The 17433-nt window shown below is 61.9% G+C and overlaps 2 protein-coding genes across 11 annotated transcripts; both read left to right on the forward strand.

Annotated features, from left to right (window-relative positions):
- On the forward strand, positions 1-9158 carry RAB37 (RAB37, member RAS oncogene family). 10 transcript variants are annotated; one of them, XR_014936875.1, is made up of 12 exons: positions 1-74; positions 178-681; positions 3454-3564; positions 5807-5948; positions 6840-6881; positions 6953-7019; positions 7096-7148; positions 7265-7330; positions 7916-7972; positions 8226-8302; positions 8370-8509; positions 8579-9158. XR_014936875.1 is itself a non-coding variant. In XM_085523146.1 (12 exons), the coding sequence occupies exons 2-11, from the start codon at positions 610-612 to the stop codon at positions 8473-8475; spliced, it is 762 nt and encodes a 253-aa protein (XP_085379272.1). In that variant the 5' UTR covers positions 14-74; positions 178-609; the 3' UTR covers positions 8476-8509; positions 8579-9158. The 10 variants fall into 10 exon arrangements, 8 of the variants coding, with proteins under 8 accessions (XP_085379272.1, XP_085379271.1, XP_015735837.2 ...); XM_085523146.1 differs by having other exon boundaries at positions 14-74; positions 5807-5917; XR_014936874.1 differs by having other exon boundaries at positions 8370-9158.
- A 1146-nt stretch (positions 9159-10304) lies between these two features.
- Positions 10305-16960, forward strand: NHERF1 (NHERF family PDZ scaffold protein 1). The gene is made up of 6 exons (XM_015880339.3): positions 10305-10706; positions 14228-14386; positions 14819-14972; positions 15321-15361; positions 15837-15932; positions 16009-16960. The coding sequence occupies exons 1-6, from the start codon at positions 10341-10343 to the stop codon at positions 16171-16173; spliced, it is 981 nt and encodes a 326-aa protein (XP_015735825.2). The 5' UTR covers positions 10305-10340; the 3' UTR covers positions 16174-16960.
- Positions 16961-17433: the final 473 nt, after the last annotated feature.

The following is a 17433-nucleotide window of genomic DNA, read 5'->3' on the forward strand; positions in this document are numbered from 1 at the left end:
AGAAGCACCAGATTGTTCTAATGAGAGCTGTCAATAAGAAGATCCCAATTAGATACTTTCACCTCCAGGTCGAGGTACAGATCCCCTCTTGTTTCTTCACTTGATTTGAGTTACTTTTGGTGTTAGTATTATTTTTTTTTCTCCAAGCAAATTCCTACCTCTGCTTTCTGAACGCAGTGCTTTCAAATGGAAGCTGCCGGGATGGCCAGGCACCTCACAGCGCTCGGGCTGGGAGCCCCGTGCTCTGCGGGTCAGGGCGCAATTTAATCGCCGGCGGAGGTGGGAGAAGGAACGAGAGCGGGACCAGCGGTTGTGCCGATCCCACGGCCCTGCCAGCTACCGGGCCGGACTGCTGCCTCCCCCGCCCGGGACCGGGGAGCGCTGCGGGCAGGGCGGGCACGGCAGCGGCGAGGAGCCGGGCACTGCTCCAAGGAGCGGCTGATCGAACCGAACCGGGCCGTGCTGGACGGGACCGCGCCGTAGCGCGGAGCGGATCCGGGCGCTGCTCGCGGTGCTGCAGGCGGCGCTGCCGCTGTCCGCGGTGCTGCAGGAGCGGCGCATCCCGGACACGCCCGCCCCCCCCGCCCCCCCGGCGGCCGCAGCCGGCCCATGAGCCCGGCCATGGAGCCCCGCAACGCAGGTTCGCCGGGCACCGGCTACAACGAGGCGCTGCTGCACAAGGTGGGGCTGCGTGCTCGGAGGAGCTGCCAAGTGCGCGGGGCTGGGGGGGGGTGATGGGGGGGTTCGCTGGGGAGGCGTGAGAGTCATTGCCGGGGCGGGTGACTGCTTCAACTCCTCTGGCAAACAAACTCCGTCCCGCTTCTTTCTCTCCCCTCTTTTCCCCGTGGGCTCCATCCGCCGCCCCGTTCCGCCGGGGGGGCTCGGTCCCGAAGTGGGGTGGCGGTGAGGGGGGGCGGCAGACTCGGCGATGTTCTTGCAAAGCGGAACGGGAGGAACCGCTGGGAAGGGGCCAAACCCCGCGGCACAGCCCGCAGAGCCGCCCGGCTGCTCCCGCTGCTCGGACGGAGCCGCACCCCGGGGCTCCCCGCCGGGGCCACAGGAAGGAGGTGGGACTTCCCTGCCCCGGAACAGCTGAGCGCCACGAGATTCCGCTCCTCTCCTCCGTGCTTTAAAATCGTTGTTTTCCGCGGAGTCCCTGGGATTGTTTCATAACTCCACGTTGCGTGGTGGATGACTGGAGCTGCTGCCGTCCCTGCAAAGCCGGGCTGTGCCCCAGGGTCTGCAGAAAGCTTTGCTGGAGCTGAGCATCCGCTCCCTGCCCTGGCACCGCGCTGCAGCGCCAGGAAATGCGGGAGGTGCCGATCTCTGCCGGATCCTCGCATCTCCTTCTGTCTGTCCTCACACCGCTTCCCTGCAGTCCCAGGTGTGACTGTGCAGGCACGGGCACCTCCAGGGAGATGGAGCACAGGGAGGAGCTCAGTCTAATTCTCATCTCAGATCTGCCCATTTTAAATCCTACTTTACTCGGGGCAAAATGCCCAGCCCTTGATTAGCAGGAAAATACCAATAATACCACACTCAGTTCTGTTGTGCACCCAGAACATGGGACGTGCCTCCAGGGATGACTCAAGAAACTCCGACTCTTTGCAGACTCTTAACCTTCTCCTCTCCAGCACGGAGCTGCTGCAGTGAAGAGTCAACACTGTTGGAAATGAGTTTCCAGGTGGAGGAGCTGCCTGGGCAAATAACCATCCAGCCCCGCAGTTGCTGTTTCCCTTGGGATTTTGCTGCCGCTGCTGGCTGGATTGCTTGTCATGCAGAAGCAAGTCTCCTCTTGCTCCTGGGATGTGAGGCAGAAAATATCTCTGCAGATACAGTTTCTGACCAAGGAATCACATTCCAAGTGTGCTGAAAAGTGTGCTGCAGTTTGCAGTTTGAGCTCAGGTCCAGCCACTGCATGTTTAAGCTCCAAACTGAACTGAAAGAGCAATCTAAAGCCACGTGCATGCTCTATCCCTGTCTCATACCACTCGGCTGGCACTGGAACTGCACCTCTCTAAGCTGCCTTGACAGCTGTGTAAGACCTCTCTTCTCCAGGCGCTTTGACCCAGAATATCTTCTTTGCTCACTAACTACTACTGGGATGCTCCCCTTCCCAGCTGGGCTCCCTGCTGCAGGGGCTGCTGCTCTCCTGGCACATTCAGTCCAGCTCTCTCTATGATTAACTCCTGAAGCAATTCCTGAGTTTTCTCTACTACAGATCTGCTATAAACCCTCCATTAAATTATAGAGATAGGGAGCCTGCCTTCTATACAAGTGCTCTAAATCCTGGGCTCTGAGGCCTGCTGGTGCTCACTGCAGCTTGCTTCCATCCCTCTGTAATTGAGCCAGGATGGAGTGGGGCTGTGGGGTCAGTTTGCCTGGCATGGCACATTCAGAGCATGGTGGAGGCATGGCTGCAGCTGTGGGAACACCCACATCCCAAAGGATGGGGCCAAGTCCACTTCTGAGCAAGAAGTCTGCCAGCAGAGTGTTTATTTTAACTCATGTCCCTGGGAAATTGCTCAAAGTGCCTCGGTTTCCTGAAAGGATGGGAACGTCTGCATGCACAGCTTTGCAAGCAACACCCAGGTCTGGCAGAGAAGGGTGGGAGGCGTCTGTGTTCACACCGCTGGTCTCCCTCCGGCCTGGGATTGGGGTAATGTGGGCAGGCACTGAACAGAAAGGAAAGGTCGGGGCTGGTGGGAGCAGGGGCTGTCTGGGATGTGGAGCAGCAGCTCGGGAGGTGATAGCAGTGCCCGGCTCTGCCGTCTGCACAGCACTGACAACAGCTCTGCCCCTTGAGGAGACCTGTGGGGGTTTGCACGATGGGACGGGGGGCAGAGGGACCCTGTGACTCTGTCACGTTGCTTCAAATGCAGCGCCGCCAACGAGAGCGTCGCCGTGTCACAGCGTTAATGCAGCGTGAGGGCAGCTCTGCCCCAGAAAGGCTCCGTGCTTCGACAACACGCAGCGGCTGTTGTGTGCAGCAGCCCGGGGAGTCGCTCCTCATTAAATCACGCTGGACCCGGCCCAGCGCTGCCAGGTTCCCCCTTTCTCGCAGGGCTGTGCAGACCGAATTTCCTCTCCCACGTGCAGAGCCCGGAGCTCAGCCCGGGGCAGAGCTCATGCACTGCAGGCACTGAGCGCTGGGGGTCCGTCCCCAGGTGGGCGGTGGGGCTGAAGGAGCCGGCAAAGGACAGAGAGCAGCGGGACGAGCCGTCTGGCCGCAGAGCAGCGCCCAGCGAGCGGCCTGTGGAACAACCTGCGGCTCGGCGGGGCGGCTCTTCAGGGCCGGGCTGCAACTGCCGCCCCCGCTGCATCTGCTGCAGCCCCGGAAACATGTTCCCATTTCCTCCTCCCCAAACCCTGCGGCTCAGCCTCGTGCTGTGCCCCGGGGCTGGGACACCCTCCGTCCCGATGTGCTGATGTCGCTTTGTTGATCTCCCGCAGACCATCCTGGTTGGAGACAGCGGTGTGGGGAAGACGTCTCTGCTGGTCCAGTTTGACCAGGGCAAGTTCATTCCAGGCTCCTTCTCTGCCACTGTGGGCATCGGCTTTACGGTAAGGACCAAACAGTCGGTGCCGGGCTGAGTAACACCGTGTGCCTTCAGGGAACGGCTCCACTGGGGTCAGTGATGCTAAGAGTGGAGAACTGCAGGGGGTTGTGTGACTGTGAGCAGAGCTCAGCCAGCTGCGTGCTGCCAGGAGCTGTGCTGGGGCTGCTGGGGGTGGAGGGAGGTTTCATGCTGTGAAACCCACTGTGGTGCTGTGCCCATTGCTCCCAGTGGTGCTGAGCCCATTGCTCCCAGTGGTGCTGTGCCCATTGCTCCCAGTGGTGCTGTGCCCATTGCTCCCGGACAGCTGCTCACCGAGTGGTCCCACAGCAGCTGGCCGTGCTCTGCTGTGCAGTTCCAGGCCCTTGGAAGCTCAGGCAGATGGCAGCAGTGCTGGCAAACACACTCAGCCTCCATCCAGAGCTATTTGCAGCGCTGCCGCGGGGCTGGCAGCAGGGCTGGCACACGGCTCCAGTCCCGGGGAGCAGATCCCACGTTCAGGACCTCGTGTGCAGCCCCACGTGGAGGGGGCAAGGCAGGCTGGCTCTCTCTCCCCCGGCCACGCAGAGAACAGAACTTATAAGTCCCCTCGCTCGGCCCGAGCAGTTACGAGACTGGAAATACAGGTTCCATCTCTCGGCGTTTCCCGAGGGGCAGAGGAAGGGCTGGCTGCAGCTGGAGGTGCTGCTGCTGTGGGCGTATCTCTGCCATCGGACCTCCCGCGCAGCGCCCGCCCCGGGCTGGGGGAGCGGAGTGGGGACGCTGCTCCGTGGGCTCACACGGCAGTGTCTGATACCGGTGGGGCCAATGGATTAGCGCTGGGATCGGCCCACGATGGGGTCGGAAGGAATGCTGTGGGGATGGGCGGGTGGTCCTGGCATAAATCAGCCGGAGGGGCTGAGGGCTCCTCGAGGGGCGCTGCCTGCCGTGCTCCGGCAGCCCGAACACGTGCGGTCGGATGGGGCTTTGCTGAGAGAGATATTCAGGTAACGCACCGTGCCCGGCCATCCCTGCGGGACCTCTTCCATTCCAACACTTGGGCTTTCCCAGGTTCTGCATGAGGTGAAGGTGACCCAAAGGGCCGTGGAGGACGCTGGGTGCTGCCTGAGGGTCCCGCAGGGGGACAGGAACCTCGACACCCACCTTGTGTAAGACACAGGCGCAGCATCTCGCCGCAGCCTGTGGCTTCCTGCTAACGGCCTCTGCTGGCTTCCTCTGCGCCTCGGGGCTAAGGATGGGGGGAGGGGGGCGCAGTGCTGGAGTGTCCCACCCTCGGGGTGGGCTTCGGGGTGAGCAGGGGGAGCCCGTACCCTGCAATCCGCAGCCCCCTCTGATGCTGAAGCATCGCTGTGGGGCTGGTGGCTGCTCAGCTGGGAGTGAGCGGTCCCTTCTCCCCGTGTGCTCCCTGGGGGCAGGGATCCGGCTGCGCCTCCTCTTCCTCATCTCGCGTGGGGCGGTAACAGGACCGGGGCGCAACACGGCGGGAGGGGCTGCCCGAGGAGGAGGAAGAGGAGGAGGAGGGAGGGCCGGGACTCCGCAGCTCCGCTCCGACACACCATGAGCGGAGCGGGGGGCAACGGGACCCCCCCTGAGTCTCTGCAGGACTATGAGCTGGCCGGCAAGGTGGGAGACAATGAGGGAATGGAGGCTGGGGGGAAACCTGGGGTCATCTGCTTCATCTCACTGCACTGGAAAGGAGCAGGGACAGGAAGGAGCAGCAGGGGTTCACTTTGCAAGAGAAGCAGCATCTCAGTGCAGTGTGGGAAAGGGCTGCAGTGGATGAGCACAAGGGGAGTGCAAAATCGGGGCAGTGTGTAGAATGTGCTGGGATGGAGTGAGGCAGTGCCTGCCTGGGGCCTGTTTGCTTTGCAGGAGGGGACAAGGTGCCCTGTTTGCTTTGGTGTTTGTGGCAGGCAGGGCCCTGGGAATCCAGCAAGGTTTGCCCAAGTAATGCACCAGCTCCTGGGCTGAGTGCACCTACTGTGGGGTATGGGGCTGCCTCATGTAGCCCTGTACCCATGGCCAGTTCAAGGCTGGAGATGCTCCAGAGATGGGCAGGAGGCGCTTCTCAGTGCTGCATCCCCACCAGATCCCTTCCCCTCTCCACTCTGCTCCTCTCCCTGGGGCTGCACCGTGGGGCTGCACCGCTGGGTGCCCTACAGATGTAGGATGTGCCCTGGGGACAGAGGGACGCAGGGTCGGGCAGTGGGGTGGCCCTGCTGACACCTCTCCCCGCGCCCATCTTGCAGGTGATGTTACTCGGAGACTCGGGCGTGGGCAAAACCTGCTTCCTGCTCCAGTTCAAAGACGGAGCCTTTCTCTCCGGGACGTTCATAGCCACCGTGGGCATAGATTTCCGGGTGAGAGCGTGGCAGCCTGCCCCAGTTCTGGGTGTGTGTGCCAGCATTCCCCGTTAGGAGTTCTGCTCGGCGGATCCCATTTGCTGAGGCCATCAGACCCATCCAACCTCCCCTCCCCCCCGTGTCGCCGGGTTGGCTGCAGTGCCGCCTCACAGCCCGTCCTGCTCAGCCGCTGCCAAAGGAAGGAAGCGCGGCACGCTGCCCATCAGCAGCTTCCAGCCTCCAGAGGCACTTCTGGGTTTCTCTCATCACATTTTCTGTGCAATCCCTCAACTGCTGCCATCGTCTTATTGCCTGAATTTCCACTTCATACAATTCCGGGCAACCAAATTTTTTATCCACTTCTTTATCCCTCCAAGTGCCATTCTGTAAAAGACCCTGAAAGAACCCTTTGGGCAAGTTGCTTTTTCCCTTGCACCAGCCTCTATAGGGAAGTCCTCGTGCTTCTGCATTCACAGCAGCAATTGCTTCACCTGCAGAGCCACCTTCCCCACTCACTGCCCAAAGGATCACACCCCAGTGCTGGGGTTGGTGGGAATGGGGTTTGGAGCAGGAGCAGCTCCCAGGGCACAGTGCTGTGTGAGCAAAGATTTACATTGGGCAACCAGCATAAGAGCGAGCAAGCATACAAACAAGTACACATTAATATGCAGATCATGCAGGACCTCCCACAGCCGTGGCGATGGCTGCAGGCGTGGGGCTGGAGCTGTGGGGCAGGTCGGTGTGTCTGGGGTTTGCAGTGTCGTGAGCTGGCTCATCTGTGGAACCAGCAGCTCCTGGGAGATGAGCAACATCTGAAGCAACCTGGGCAGCTCGGCTCCATCCCCTGAGCAGGGGACAGAGAAGGCAGAGCCCTGCACTGGGCAGCTCCGTCTCCAGGATGCGCACCGTGCTGACGGGCTCCTGTGCTTCTCTCCTGCAGAACAAGGTGGTGGCAGTGGATGGGGTGAAGGTGAAGCTGCAGGTGAGTTTTGGGAGCAGATGAGCAATTCGCAGCCGCCCCCTCCCGCCCTCACCGCGGCCATTTCCCGGCAGATCTGGGACACGGCAGGACAGGAGCGGTTCCGCAGCGTGACCCACGCCTACTACAGGGATGCCCAAGGTGGGTTTGGGGTCGGCGGGGGCTGAGCCTCGTACGTGCGCTGCCCTGCGGCATCTGCGCCCTCTGCCCCTTCCAGCCCTGCTCCTGCTTTACGACATCACCAGCAAAGTGTCCTTCGACAACATCCGTGTGAGTGTCCCCACTGCCTGTCACTGGTCACGAGGGTGTCTGTCCCTGTGGCTGGGGACATCTGGGTTGTGTGGGGCAAAGGCGCCGCCTCAGTGCAGTTCTTGCTGTCCCCACAGGCCTGGCTGACAGAGATCCACGAGTACGCCCAGAAGGACGTGGTCATCATGCTGCTGGGCAATAAGGTGCATGTATGGCCAGGTCCCACCTCACCCCACACCGTCCCTTCCCCGACATGCCACCTCCATGACTGGACAGGGCTCCAGGGTTCCCTGCTGGGCTTTCCCAGGCACGGAGGTGACCCCAAAGTTCTGGGGGCTGGAGGAGGCCGTGTTCCCAGCAGCCAGTGGAGGGCAGCGCGGGGCTGAGCGCTGGGTGTGGGGTGTTCCCAGTATGGATGCTCCCAGTCTGGGATGTTGTACAGGTTGTCCAGCTGGGTCCTGGATGCACGTCCCCAGATCTCAGATTCCCAGCTGTGTCCCACATTGTCTCCTGGGGTCTCAAATGCTTCTGCGAACCCAAATTCCAACTGGGAGCTGGGTTTTGTCCTTGGTACAGGCTGCCCCGATGCTGGGCACCAGATGTGCTCCTGTGTACTGAGTGCTCCCTATCCCAGACACCAACAGGTGTCAGATGCTCAATGAGCTCTGCATTCTCCTCCGGGCACTGTGTGTTCCTGGCTCACTGAATCCAGCTCCTGGAGTTCCTGGAAGCCCCCACACCTCCCATGCTGGACAAGACACAGTGGTGATGCTGTCCCTCTCTTTCAGGCCGATGTGAACAGTGAGAGGATGGTGAGGACAGAGGATGGAGCCTCACTGGCCAGGGTGAGTTACACCTGAACCTAATCCAGCCACATTCCCTGCTGCACTCCATGTGCTCCAGGCCCTGGCACACAGCTTGGGGACTTCACAGCTGTGTCACCTCCTGTGCTCCATGCTCTGTGTAGCACAGACAGCACAGCACTGGGACAGAGCAGGGAGGGGATGGCATTTGTCCTCAGACCTCGTCCAGCCAATGGGTGCAGCTCAGAGTGCTGTTTTGGGGCTGGTCTCCAATGGGTCTGTGCTGCCCTCACAGGAATATGGGGTGCCCTTCATGGAGACGAGCGCCAAGACCGGCATGAATGTGGAACTGGCCTTCCTGGCCATCGCCCGGTGAGTGCTGGGTGGGATGCAGTGCAGGGGGTGTCTCTGAGGGGTGACACGTCCCCACTGTCCCCAGGGAGCTGAAGCAGAGAGCGGTGCAGCTGCCAGAGGAGCCACGCTTCCAGATCCACGACTACATTGAGGAGCAGCAGAAGAGATCCGGCTGCTGCGCCTTCCTTTGATGGGGATGGGCACGGAGCGGCTGCCCTGGGCATGGTGGGATGGGAGGAGCAGGGCCAAATCCTGCCCATGGTGGAGCAGAGGGTCACGGCTCTGTTCCTGCAGGGCTCCGAGCAGGGCTGGATCCCATTGCCCTGTGGGGCTGTGCCAGGATCATCCCGAGTTCCCCAACCACGCTGTCAGCATCAGCCCGGCCCATGTGCTGGGGTGTCCCTGCCTGTCCATCCCGCTGCAGTTGGCACCACATACAGACACCCCCGGAGCACCCGGTGGCCGCTGAGGGCACTTCCAGTACACGCAGCACTTTGGAAAAGCTTTGTTTTCCCCTCTTGCAGCTGCAGAAATTGGAAGCTTTTCTATTGTTATTTACTTCCCTTTGAGGGAAAAGCTTTTTTCTTCCCAGTCGTTCCAGACAAACCCATCACTCAGGCTGTGGATGGGGCTGAAGTGGCCCATGGCATCGCACCCCGGGCACTGTGCTGCACGGGGCAGGGAGACGGGGAATATCTGGGTGTGCTGCTCCAGATGCTAAGGGCAGCTGCAGAGGGCACCACTCTGATGCACTTGGGGTCAATTGGTCACATCCATCCCCACGAGGAGCCCCCTTCCCCAGAGCCCCCTTCACCCCTGCGCCCCCCTCGGGTCCCTCTTTGCAAGTGTACAGATTAAAGCTGGATATTTTCAAGGCTTTGCATCTGCCTGTTTTTCTCTGTGTGAGAAATCCCTGCCCTGGGCCCTCCACGTGGGCGGCCGTACAGCACGGCGGGGAATGGGATGTGGGGCACGCAGCGGGGGAAGAGCCCGCAGCCCCCTCCAACTCCCAGCGCTCGGGCCGCACATTTCAGACAGTCCAAAGGTGAGAGGGGAAGAATAAACACGGCCTGTTAAATTAAAACCAACCTCCTCCCCTGCTGTTCTCATGGTGCGGAGTCCAGCATTCCCCAAATAACTCCGGCTTCCCACCAATGGCATCAGCTGCCGCCCCTCGGCTCATGGCTGCGAAAAATGCCGGACATTCAGCACAAGCGGCTCTTGGCTCCGCGCTGCTTCCCACCCTCAGCCGGGCTGTGCCGGCGCTGCAGGAGCTGTGAGGAGCTGTAAGGAGCCGTAAGGAGCCGTAAGGAGATGTAAGGAGATGTAAGGGGCTGTACGGGGCTGTATGGAGCTATAAGGAGATGTATGGAGATGTATGGAGATGTAAGGAGCTGTATGGGGCTGTACGGGGCTGTACGGGGCTGTACAGACCCCCCAGGACCCGTCCGCTCTGTGGGTCGCAGCTGTTGTCGGGACGGGCCGCAGCAGCAGCTCCGTGTTTCCTGTCGCTCTGCTCGTTTCTTATCGCAGCCCCGCGCTACAACCGCCGCTACCGGGGCCGGGGCTCGTTTCCTGAACGAGAGGAGCGATCCCCAAAGGGCACCACCCCCCCCATCCCCTCCCGCTCTGCCTTCCCACCCGCGCTGATCTCCCATCCCGGGGCGTTTCGTAGCCCCCGTAACCGGCTCTGAATGGCGATGTTGTGCAATGCTGTGTGATGATGCTGTGCGATGCTGTGTGATCCGGGTGGTCCCGTTGGGTCCCGTTGGGTCCCGTTGGGTCCCGGTGGGTCCCGGTGGGTCCCGTTGGGTCGCTCCGTCGCGTTGCGGTTCCGCTGCCCGCGCCCTCGGGGCTACATTTGCATAACCCCGCCCACTCATCTATTTGCATAACCGGTCGTTATTTGCATAATTCCGCCTTATCGCCGTCCTGAGCCCGCCCCCTCCCTCTCTGATTGGCCGGCTCCGCCCCCGGCCCCGCCCCGCGGTATAAAAGCCGCCGCCGGTCGCGGGCGGGCGCAGAGCGTCGAGTCGCGGGTCGCGGTTCGTCCGCCATGAGCTGCGCTCCGCCGGGTCCCGCCGCGCCGCGGCTGTGCTGCATGGAGAAGGGCCCCGACGGGTACGGCTTCCACCTGCACGGCGAGAAGGGCAAACCGGGCCAGTTCATCCGCCTGGTGGAGGCGGGGTCGCCGGCCGAGCGCTCGGGGCTGCGCGCCGGGGACCGGCTGCTGGAGGTGGACGGGACGAACGTGGAGCGGGAGAGTCACCAGCAGGTGGTGGAGCGGATCCGGGCCGCGGCCGGGGCTGTTCGGCTGCTCGTGGTGCAGCCGCTGCGCGAGGAGCCGCCCGGGACACACGGCGACACCGACGGCCGGGAGCAGCGGGAGCCCCCGGCGGAGCGGGGCGGCCACGGAGACACAGTGAGTGCGGGGCGGGGCGGGGCGGGCGGCATCTGGCGCACGTAGGACCGGCCCGGTGCCCCCGGGGCTTCGCTCCTCGCTCAGGTCTCGGCCCGTCGGGTCGCGCCCCCCCGCTCCGTCCTTGTGCCGCAGGAGCGAAACGGGGTCAGGCGTGTGGCGGGGGGGAGGAGGGCGGGGGGGGAGCTTGATGGCGACGCGTGAGCACGGGGGGCTGCACGGCCCGGCCCGGCCTCCTGCCGCCGTGTGTCCTTTGCTTTGGGTTTTGCTGTTGTTCGCTCTGCTCCTTCCGGGAGTTCTCACTTCCAGCCCCCAGCGCTGCGTCGTCACCTCCAAAGAAGAGAACAGAGCAGGTGCCGGGTCGCCCCGAGGCTTTTGGCGTTAACTGCCTCTGAAATGCAAATAGCATTTGGCGAGGGGAGGCGTCGTGCTGCGCCGGCCGCTCTTGCCCTGAACTGCCCGGCTTCAGCCGCGCCGCGGGGATGAGGAACGCGGAGCCCTTCGGGTTTCAGAATGTCTGAAGCACGTAGGAGTCAGCGGTTGCACAAACAGGGCGCTGCAGAGGGGTGAGGAATGGAGACCCGCTGACCTTTCCTGCCCGCAGCAGTTTCTAAGGGACGCTCGGGGCTGCCGCGGATAAAGCCGCTTTTTGTTTGCTCGGTGAAAACAAGTATTTGTTGTTGCGACCGAGGCGCTTCCTGGGAGGCCGTGACACAGAGCCGCGCTCCGCTCCTGCAACCCGCCCGCGGTGCCGAGCTGTTGTCCTGCAGGGCGAGGTGCTGCTGTCACCCAGCGCTGACTCTTCCCTTTGTCTAAAGCTCCCACGGGCCGCCCGTGGGCTCTGGTGGCCGCAGGGTGCACGTCGCCCCAGCTGGAGTCACAGGGCAGGACACGCTGCGTGGGAACGAGCAGGCTGTGCTCCCACGGCATCCGACATATGGCGCAGTGCTCGCGTCCCCCCCGGCCACCGAGTCCTTCTGTGCTGCGCCCTCTGCTCCGTGAGCTGGAAGGATTCATTGGGACGCGGCTGATGGGGCCGGGGAGCGCCCTGCCCTGCACGCCTCGGTGCGCAGCTCCGTGCGGGGGTGGGACGGTTCCCGTGCGGTTACCGCTGACAGCTCCTGTCGGTGTGGGAGCAGGAAGTCGGTGACGCTGCTGACACGGGCTGATCTCGCTGCTCGGTGCAGCCCGGTGGTTTCACAACAGGTCGCCGGAAGCCGCGGGGCTGGGGCCGGTTCCCAGTCTGGGGAACCCGGAGGAGCCGCAGGACGGTGCTGGGAGCGGAGCCACCGAGCGGGGCCGCCCCGTGGTGGGGATTCTCCCGGGATCGGTGCCGGCAGGAGCACGGCGAGTCCGTGTGTGTCAGAGTCCTGTTTGCTTTGTGGGGCAGGGCTGGCCTTTATTTGCATGCAGGCTTGGAGACGCGTGTTGCCAGCGGCCGGCTGTCAGCCTTCCTGCTCTGTGCTGCTCTGTGCTGCTCCGAGCGCTTAACACCTCGGGCAGGACACGCTCCCCTTTAGCAGGGAGCATTGCCACAGCTGGATGCCACCCCAGGGGACATGATGGGCCTCAGGACGCCCGTGAGTGCACCCACCCACAGCGGGCATGGCTTTAGGGTCCTGGGGGTGGCCCCAGGTGGCAGAACACAACTTGAGCCCTGCTGGGGCTTTGCACCACATGGGACTGTCCCCGGTGTTTGACTGTGGGTGGTGGCACCCCCCCCCCACACCGTGTTTCCGGAGGCTTCAGCTGCACGGCAGTGCTTTGATACAGCTCCTCGTGCCGGGCTTTCACTGCAGCACTGCTCCTGCTGCCCAGCGCCAGCTGTGCCCAGTGCACACAGTGCTCAGATGCTGAATGCAGCGCTTGCTCTCCCCTGCAAAACCCATCTGAGCCCCCCAGGTGCAGGTTGGGGTGTGGTGAGTGCAGCTGGGTGCATTGTGCAGGGAGAGCAGAACTGAGAAATGTATTAAATTTCTTCTAGAGCCAACTGTGCTCGGGAGCAGGAGTGGGCTGCATGAAAAGCAGCTCCAGCCTGGCCCTACGTGACAGGGATGCTGCAAGAGGCTGCTTTGCATCCCCTTTGTATGGGGCCCTGGAGCGTGTGCCAGATTTCAGGACCCGTGTGAATGTGCTGGCCTGGCTGTCCTCGCAGCCCGTGTTTCTGCCGGCTGCTGAGAGCTGCCTGCAGCTTGTTGCTGCTCACGGGGCTGCAGGAGCTTCCTGTGAGCTGGGGCTGCAGATGCTGCTCATTGGGTGCTGTTACAGCACTGGGAGCTGTGGGCACCTCGGGCGTTTTGCTGTTCCTGTGCTGTGCAGGCTGGGGTCCCTCCGACACCAGGCACTGTGTGCCCTGCTTGGAGCTGCTCCTGCAGCCATGGACGGGACACGATGCGCTGCAGCTCCGCTCCCTCCCGGCTCTGTCAGCTCTGCTTTTTGGACTTGGCACATCATGGCCCACCTGGACCATTGCAGCAGCCACGCTGTTGTGTTGCAGCCCCATCTGACATCCCATGCAGAGCGCAGGGGATGCACTGTGCAGCTCCCAGCCAGCACGTGGGCACAGCTGGCTGCTGGCACGTCCTGCTGTAACCTTTGGTCCCCAGCTGGGCGTTGGTGAGCCTTGACCCCACGGTGTTGTGCAACGGGGACGGGGCTGATAGCAGCTGTGGGGCTGTCACACAGGCTGTGCTCACTGGGTGGCTGCTCCAATGTGTCACCCTCGGCAGCGCCCTGTGTCTGTCCTTGGTGCCAGCCCAGGATCAGTGCTGGCCAAGGGAGTTTCGTGGTGTGATGTGGGTGTGCTGTGGGTAAGGAGCAGCAGGGCATGCATGAGGGGAATTCCTGCCTGTCCCCAGGGATGGTTTGGGTACCAAAGTAGGACAGACGAAGGGAAGGATAAGTGATGAAACCCCGTGGTGAGGGATATTTTAGGAACTCCAGTGTGACTTTTGTCACTGGGAAATCCCTACCGGTGATCGGGGGCTAACGATCAAGACAGTATCACTATGCATGTATTATGTGAGTAGGATGAGAGGTGATGGTTTTACATTGTGCCGGGGATTCAGGTTGGGCATCAGGAACCATTTCTTCACCCAGGGGCTCACAGTGGAGCAGGGGAGCCCTCTGGGGGTGCTCAGCTCCATGGAGATGTGGCACTGAGGGATGCGGTCAGTGGGGAGGGGTTGGATTGATGATCTTAGTGGTCTTTTCCAACCTTAATGATCCCATGAATCTACAACTATGAACAGTTGGACACTGAGTCAGGCTGGGTTGGTGCCACCAGGAGGTGAACGCCCCACGTGCTGCTGCTCTGCTCCTGCAGGTCCTGGTTTGCTGCAGCCGTAGGTTGGGCTGCTCCCAGTGGGTGCTGCTCTGTGAGTACCTGGGGTCCCTTTGGTGCCACCAAAGCCAGCTGGAGGTGCCCACAATTGTGGGTTTTATGGGTCTGCAGCCCTGTGCCATAGCAGGGTGAGGGCTGAGAGCCGCCATCTCACAGCCATCCCTTCACTGTCCCCTCGCAGGAGCTGCGTCCCCGGCTGTGCCACATCAAGAAGGGCCCCAACGGGTACGGCTTCAACCTGCACAGTGAGAAGAGCCGCCCTGGGCAGTATGTTCGTGCTGTGGACCCCGACTCACCGGCTGAGGCGGCGGGGCTGCGAGCCCAGGACCGCATTGTTGAGGTGGGTGATGGGGTCAATGGGAGGCCAGCAGCATGGCGTGTCCCTGAGATACGGGATGGGCGGGCAGCGCCCAGGAGCTGCTCCTCTGGGGCACCCCCTGCCCTGAGTGCTGGCGGTGACTCAGAGCAGAGCCATCCCACCCCTGGGTGCAGCCATGCTGCTCATCAACCTGTCACCCCGTGCAGCACCGCTGTCCTGGGATGGGAGGGCACAGACGTGAGGGTGTGTGGTGGCTGTGTGGGTCCAGGGCTGCCCCCGCTCGCCGTGCTGGGGTCAGCCGTCATCTCCTGGCACTGCCCCGCTCCCCGTGCAGCCCTGTGCTAATCGCTCTGAGAAAATCTGCTTTTAATGAGGTTGTGCTGCTAATCCCTGCACGTCTCCGGGCATCCGCGGGGGGCTGAGGAATGTCCCTTGTCTCCGTGACACCCACAGGTGAATGGGACGCCCGTGGAGGGCAAACAGCACGCGGATGTGGTGGCGGCCATCAAGGCGGGCGGCGATGAGACCAAGCTGCTGGTGGTGGGTGTGCTGGCCGATGAGTTCTTCAAGAAGTGCAGGGTGGTGCCCTCAGAGATGCACCTGGCAGGTGGGTCCGGTGCCAGGCATGGGGATCCCATTGTGCTGGGATGGGGGTTGGTTGGCGCCTTCCTGCCCGGCCCACAGCTGGCACGTGGCTGTGGGGTGTGTGCTGGGCAGGGTTTATTGCCCTGTGGTTTACACTTTGACAGGGCTTATGGCTCAGGGAGCGAACGGAGGGTGTGTGGTTGTCCTTCACTTTGCTCCAGCCTCGGCTCGGCCTTGGCCCCCTCCCTGCCCTGGTTGCTGGCAGGATGCAGCCCACGTTGGCTGCCCCGGAGCTGTTGTGCCCACGGGCACCGATGGTCACAGCCCTGCTGTGTGCCTGTCCCCACCTGACGCCGTGTCCTCTCTGCAGGTCCCTTGCCTGAGCCCATTGCCAATGGTGATATAGAGAAGGTGAGATAAATTCCTTTTTGTCCTTTCTAAATCCCACCTATGCTGGTCTGTAGGCATGGAGCCCCCGGGTCTGGATGTCCCTCCTTCCTTTGTCTGTGGGTGGTTGGGTGACCCACGGGCTGCCAGGGTCGAGGCTCCCACGCTGTCACATGAGAGCAGGTGCCACTGGGAAGGGGAGTGGGAGGCAGTGGCCCCCAGGAAGCAGATCACTTATAGGCTCTGTCCTTATGATGCTGTGGCTGGGAAGGAGCCCTTGTGCTTCAGGGAAGCAGCACCCCATTCCACAGCCCTCCTCCTGCTGCTGCAGCTGGGAAGTCAGGTTTAATCCTCCCAGCCTTGCATGGGCAGTGCAGGAGGTGTTTATTAGCACGGAGCTCTCAGTGGATTACGTGCAGGGAGGAAGGATGAGGGATGGCAGCAGCCCCGGGGGTGGCTTCCAAACCTCAGCCTCTCTCTCCTGCTCTGCTTCTTGCAGGAAAATGGTGGAGAGCCACGGCTGAACTCGGTGTCAGAGAGACCCCCCAGCCCTGCACTGGCTACATCCCCTGAAGGCAGCGAGACCCACAGCGAGGTAGGGGCGGAAAGAATGACTGAGGGGGGGGTGGGCAAAGTCCCCACATGGAGGCTGAGCTCCTCTCTCTCCACAGCCCGATTTGCAAGAAGGGGACAAGCGCAGCTCAGCGCCCAGCTCCCTGCTGGACCTCGACATCCCCCTGGCCGTGGCCAAGGAGCGCGCGCACCAGAAGCGCACCAGCAAACGGGCTCCGCAGATGGACTGGAGCAAGAAGAACGAACTGTTCAGCAACCTGTGAATCCGCCCCGGGGCAGGGACACCGGCCCCATCCCCTTCATCCCCACCACCCTGATGGGGAGGACGGGGCTCGGGGTCGCTGAGCATCCCTGATTGATGAGGATGGTGACGGTGCCCTGGGTGCTCCTCCAGCCCCGGTGTGAAGCTTTGTGCGCCCGGCTGTGTGCAGAGCTCTGGGGAGGTTTGGTCACTCAGAGTGGCCGGGTTTGGTGCCCCACGCTTCTCATCCCCTCTGCCAGCTCTCCTTCTCCCATCCCAAAGCTCACCTCTGTTTCAGCCCCCCCAGATCATCTCCCCTTCTAGAGGCTCTCGGTGATTCTCACCAAGCCCTACACCGCAGCAGTTCCTCCTGGGGTTGGCACTCTTAACCTTGCAGTGTCCGTCCACAATGACCCCATCCCTTCGTTCCTGTGCCCACAGAGCTGCTCTCAGAGGCACTTGGGCGTCCTACAGCCTCTGCCCCAGGGTTGTTTTGGGAGAGGAGATGTGTCTGGAGCCAGCACAGCAAGCAATAATAAGCAATAATCACCCCCGGTGCTGCTGCTTGCTCCCAGAGACAGAGCCGGTCAGGGTTTGTGTCCTACACTGCTTAGTTTAAAGGGTTCTCTGTAGACTCTCTTCTTTCTCCAAAATGAGAGTTTTTCCAATCACACAGTTTATTTCTTTTTTTAATGTATTTTGTGGAAAATTCTTCCTGTGGATGTTTTGTTTCTGTGTTTTGCAATCAGGTGTCGTGTTGTCAAGATGAAGATAAATTCTGTTTACTGGAATAAATCTTCCTGACTTCACATGTCCAGCTGGAGGCCAAATTCTTGCGGAGCCGTGGATCCCAGGGCATGGTGCTGGGGGGGCCTGGGGGCAGGGGCTGCAGGGCAGGGCAGCATCCCTTGTGAAGGTGGCTGTGCACACTGGGCCCTGTCTATGGGCAGACACCTTAGAGTCTGAGTTCGTTCGAATGTCTCCCTGGAGCAATTAAGCCGTGGTGAGCTGATACGGGATTCGGTTTGGAGCTGGGATGGACTAATGGAGAAGACTAGGCTGGTCCCAGTGTGAGTTAATGCCTTGGGACGATTAAAGGGCTTTAATCCCGCGGGGGGGGTGGGGGAGCCGTTCCAGTCTACTGTGTGCCTGCTCTAATCTGCCCATCCGTAGGGACGTGTAGGGACGTGGCTGCCAGCTGGGCTGGAGGGAGGCAGCGTTGCTGGGGGCTGCCCCAACCCCAAACAGCCACCACTGCTCCACTGGGGTGTGGGGTGAGCCT

Source organism: Coturnix japonica, chromosome 23 (genome assembly GCF_054131305.1).
Source record: "Coturnix japonica strain WE chromosome 23, WE-NBRP24, whole genome shotgun sequence".
NCBI classification, from domain to species: Eukaryota; Metazoa; Chordata; class Aves; order Galliformes; family Phasianidae; genus Coturnix; species Coturnix japonica.

Excerpts from the sequence above, each read along its gene's own strand:
- RAB37 (XM_085523146.1), top strand. The coding sequence starts at position 610 with ATGAGCCCGGCCATGGAGCCCCGCAACGCAGGTTCGCCGGGCACCGGC. Across the intron at positions 6,882-6,952 it reads GGGTGAAGGTGAAGCTGCAG|ATCTGGGACACGGCAGGACA; the intron begins GTGAGTTTTGGG and ends ATTTCCCGGCAG. Across the intron at positions 8,303-8,369 it reads GCCTTCCTGGCCATCGCCCG|GGAGCTGAAGCAGAGAGCGG; the intron begins GTGAGTGCTGGG and ends CACTGTCCCCAG.
- NHERF1 (XM_015880339.3), top strand. The coding sequence starts at position 10,341 with ATGAGCTGCGCTCCGCCGGGTCCCGCCGCGCCGCGGCTGTGCTGCATG. Across the intron at positions 14,973-15,320 it reads CTCAGAGATGCACCTGGCAG|GTCCCTTGCCTGAGCCCATT; the intron begins GTGGGTCCGGTG and ends TCCTCTCTGCAG. Across the intron at positions 15,933-16,008 it reads GCAGCGAGACCCACAGCGAG|CCCGATTTGCAAGAAGGGGA; the intron begins GTAGGGGCGGAA and ends CTCTCTCCACAG.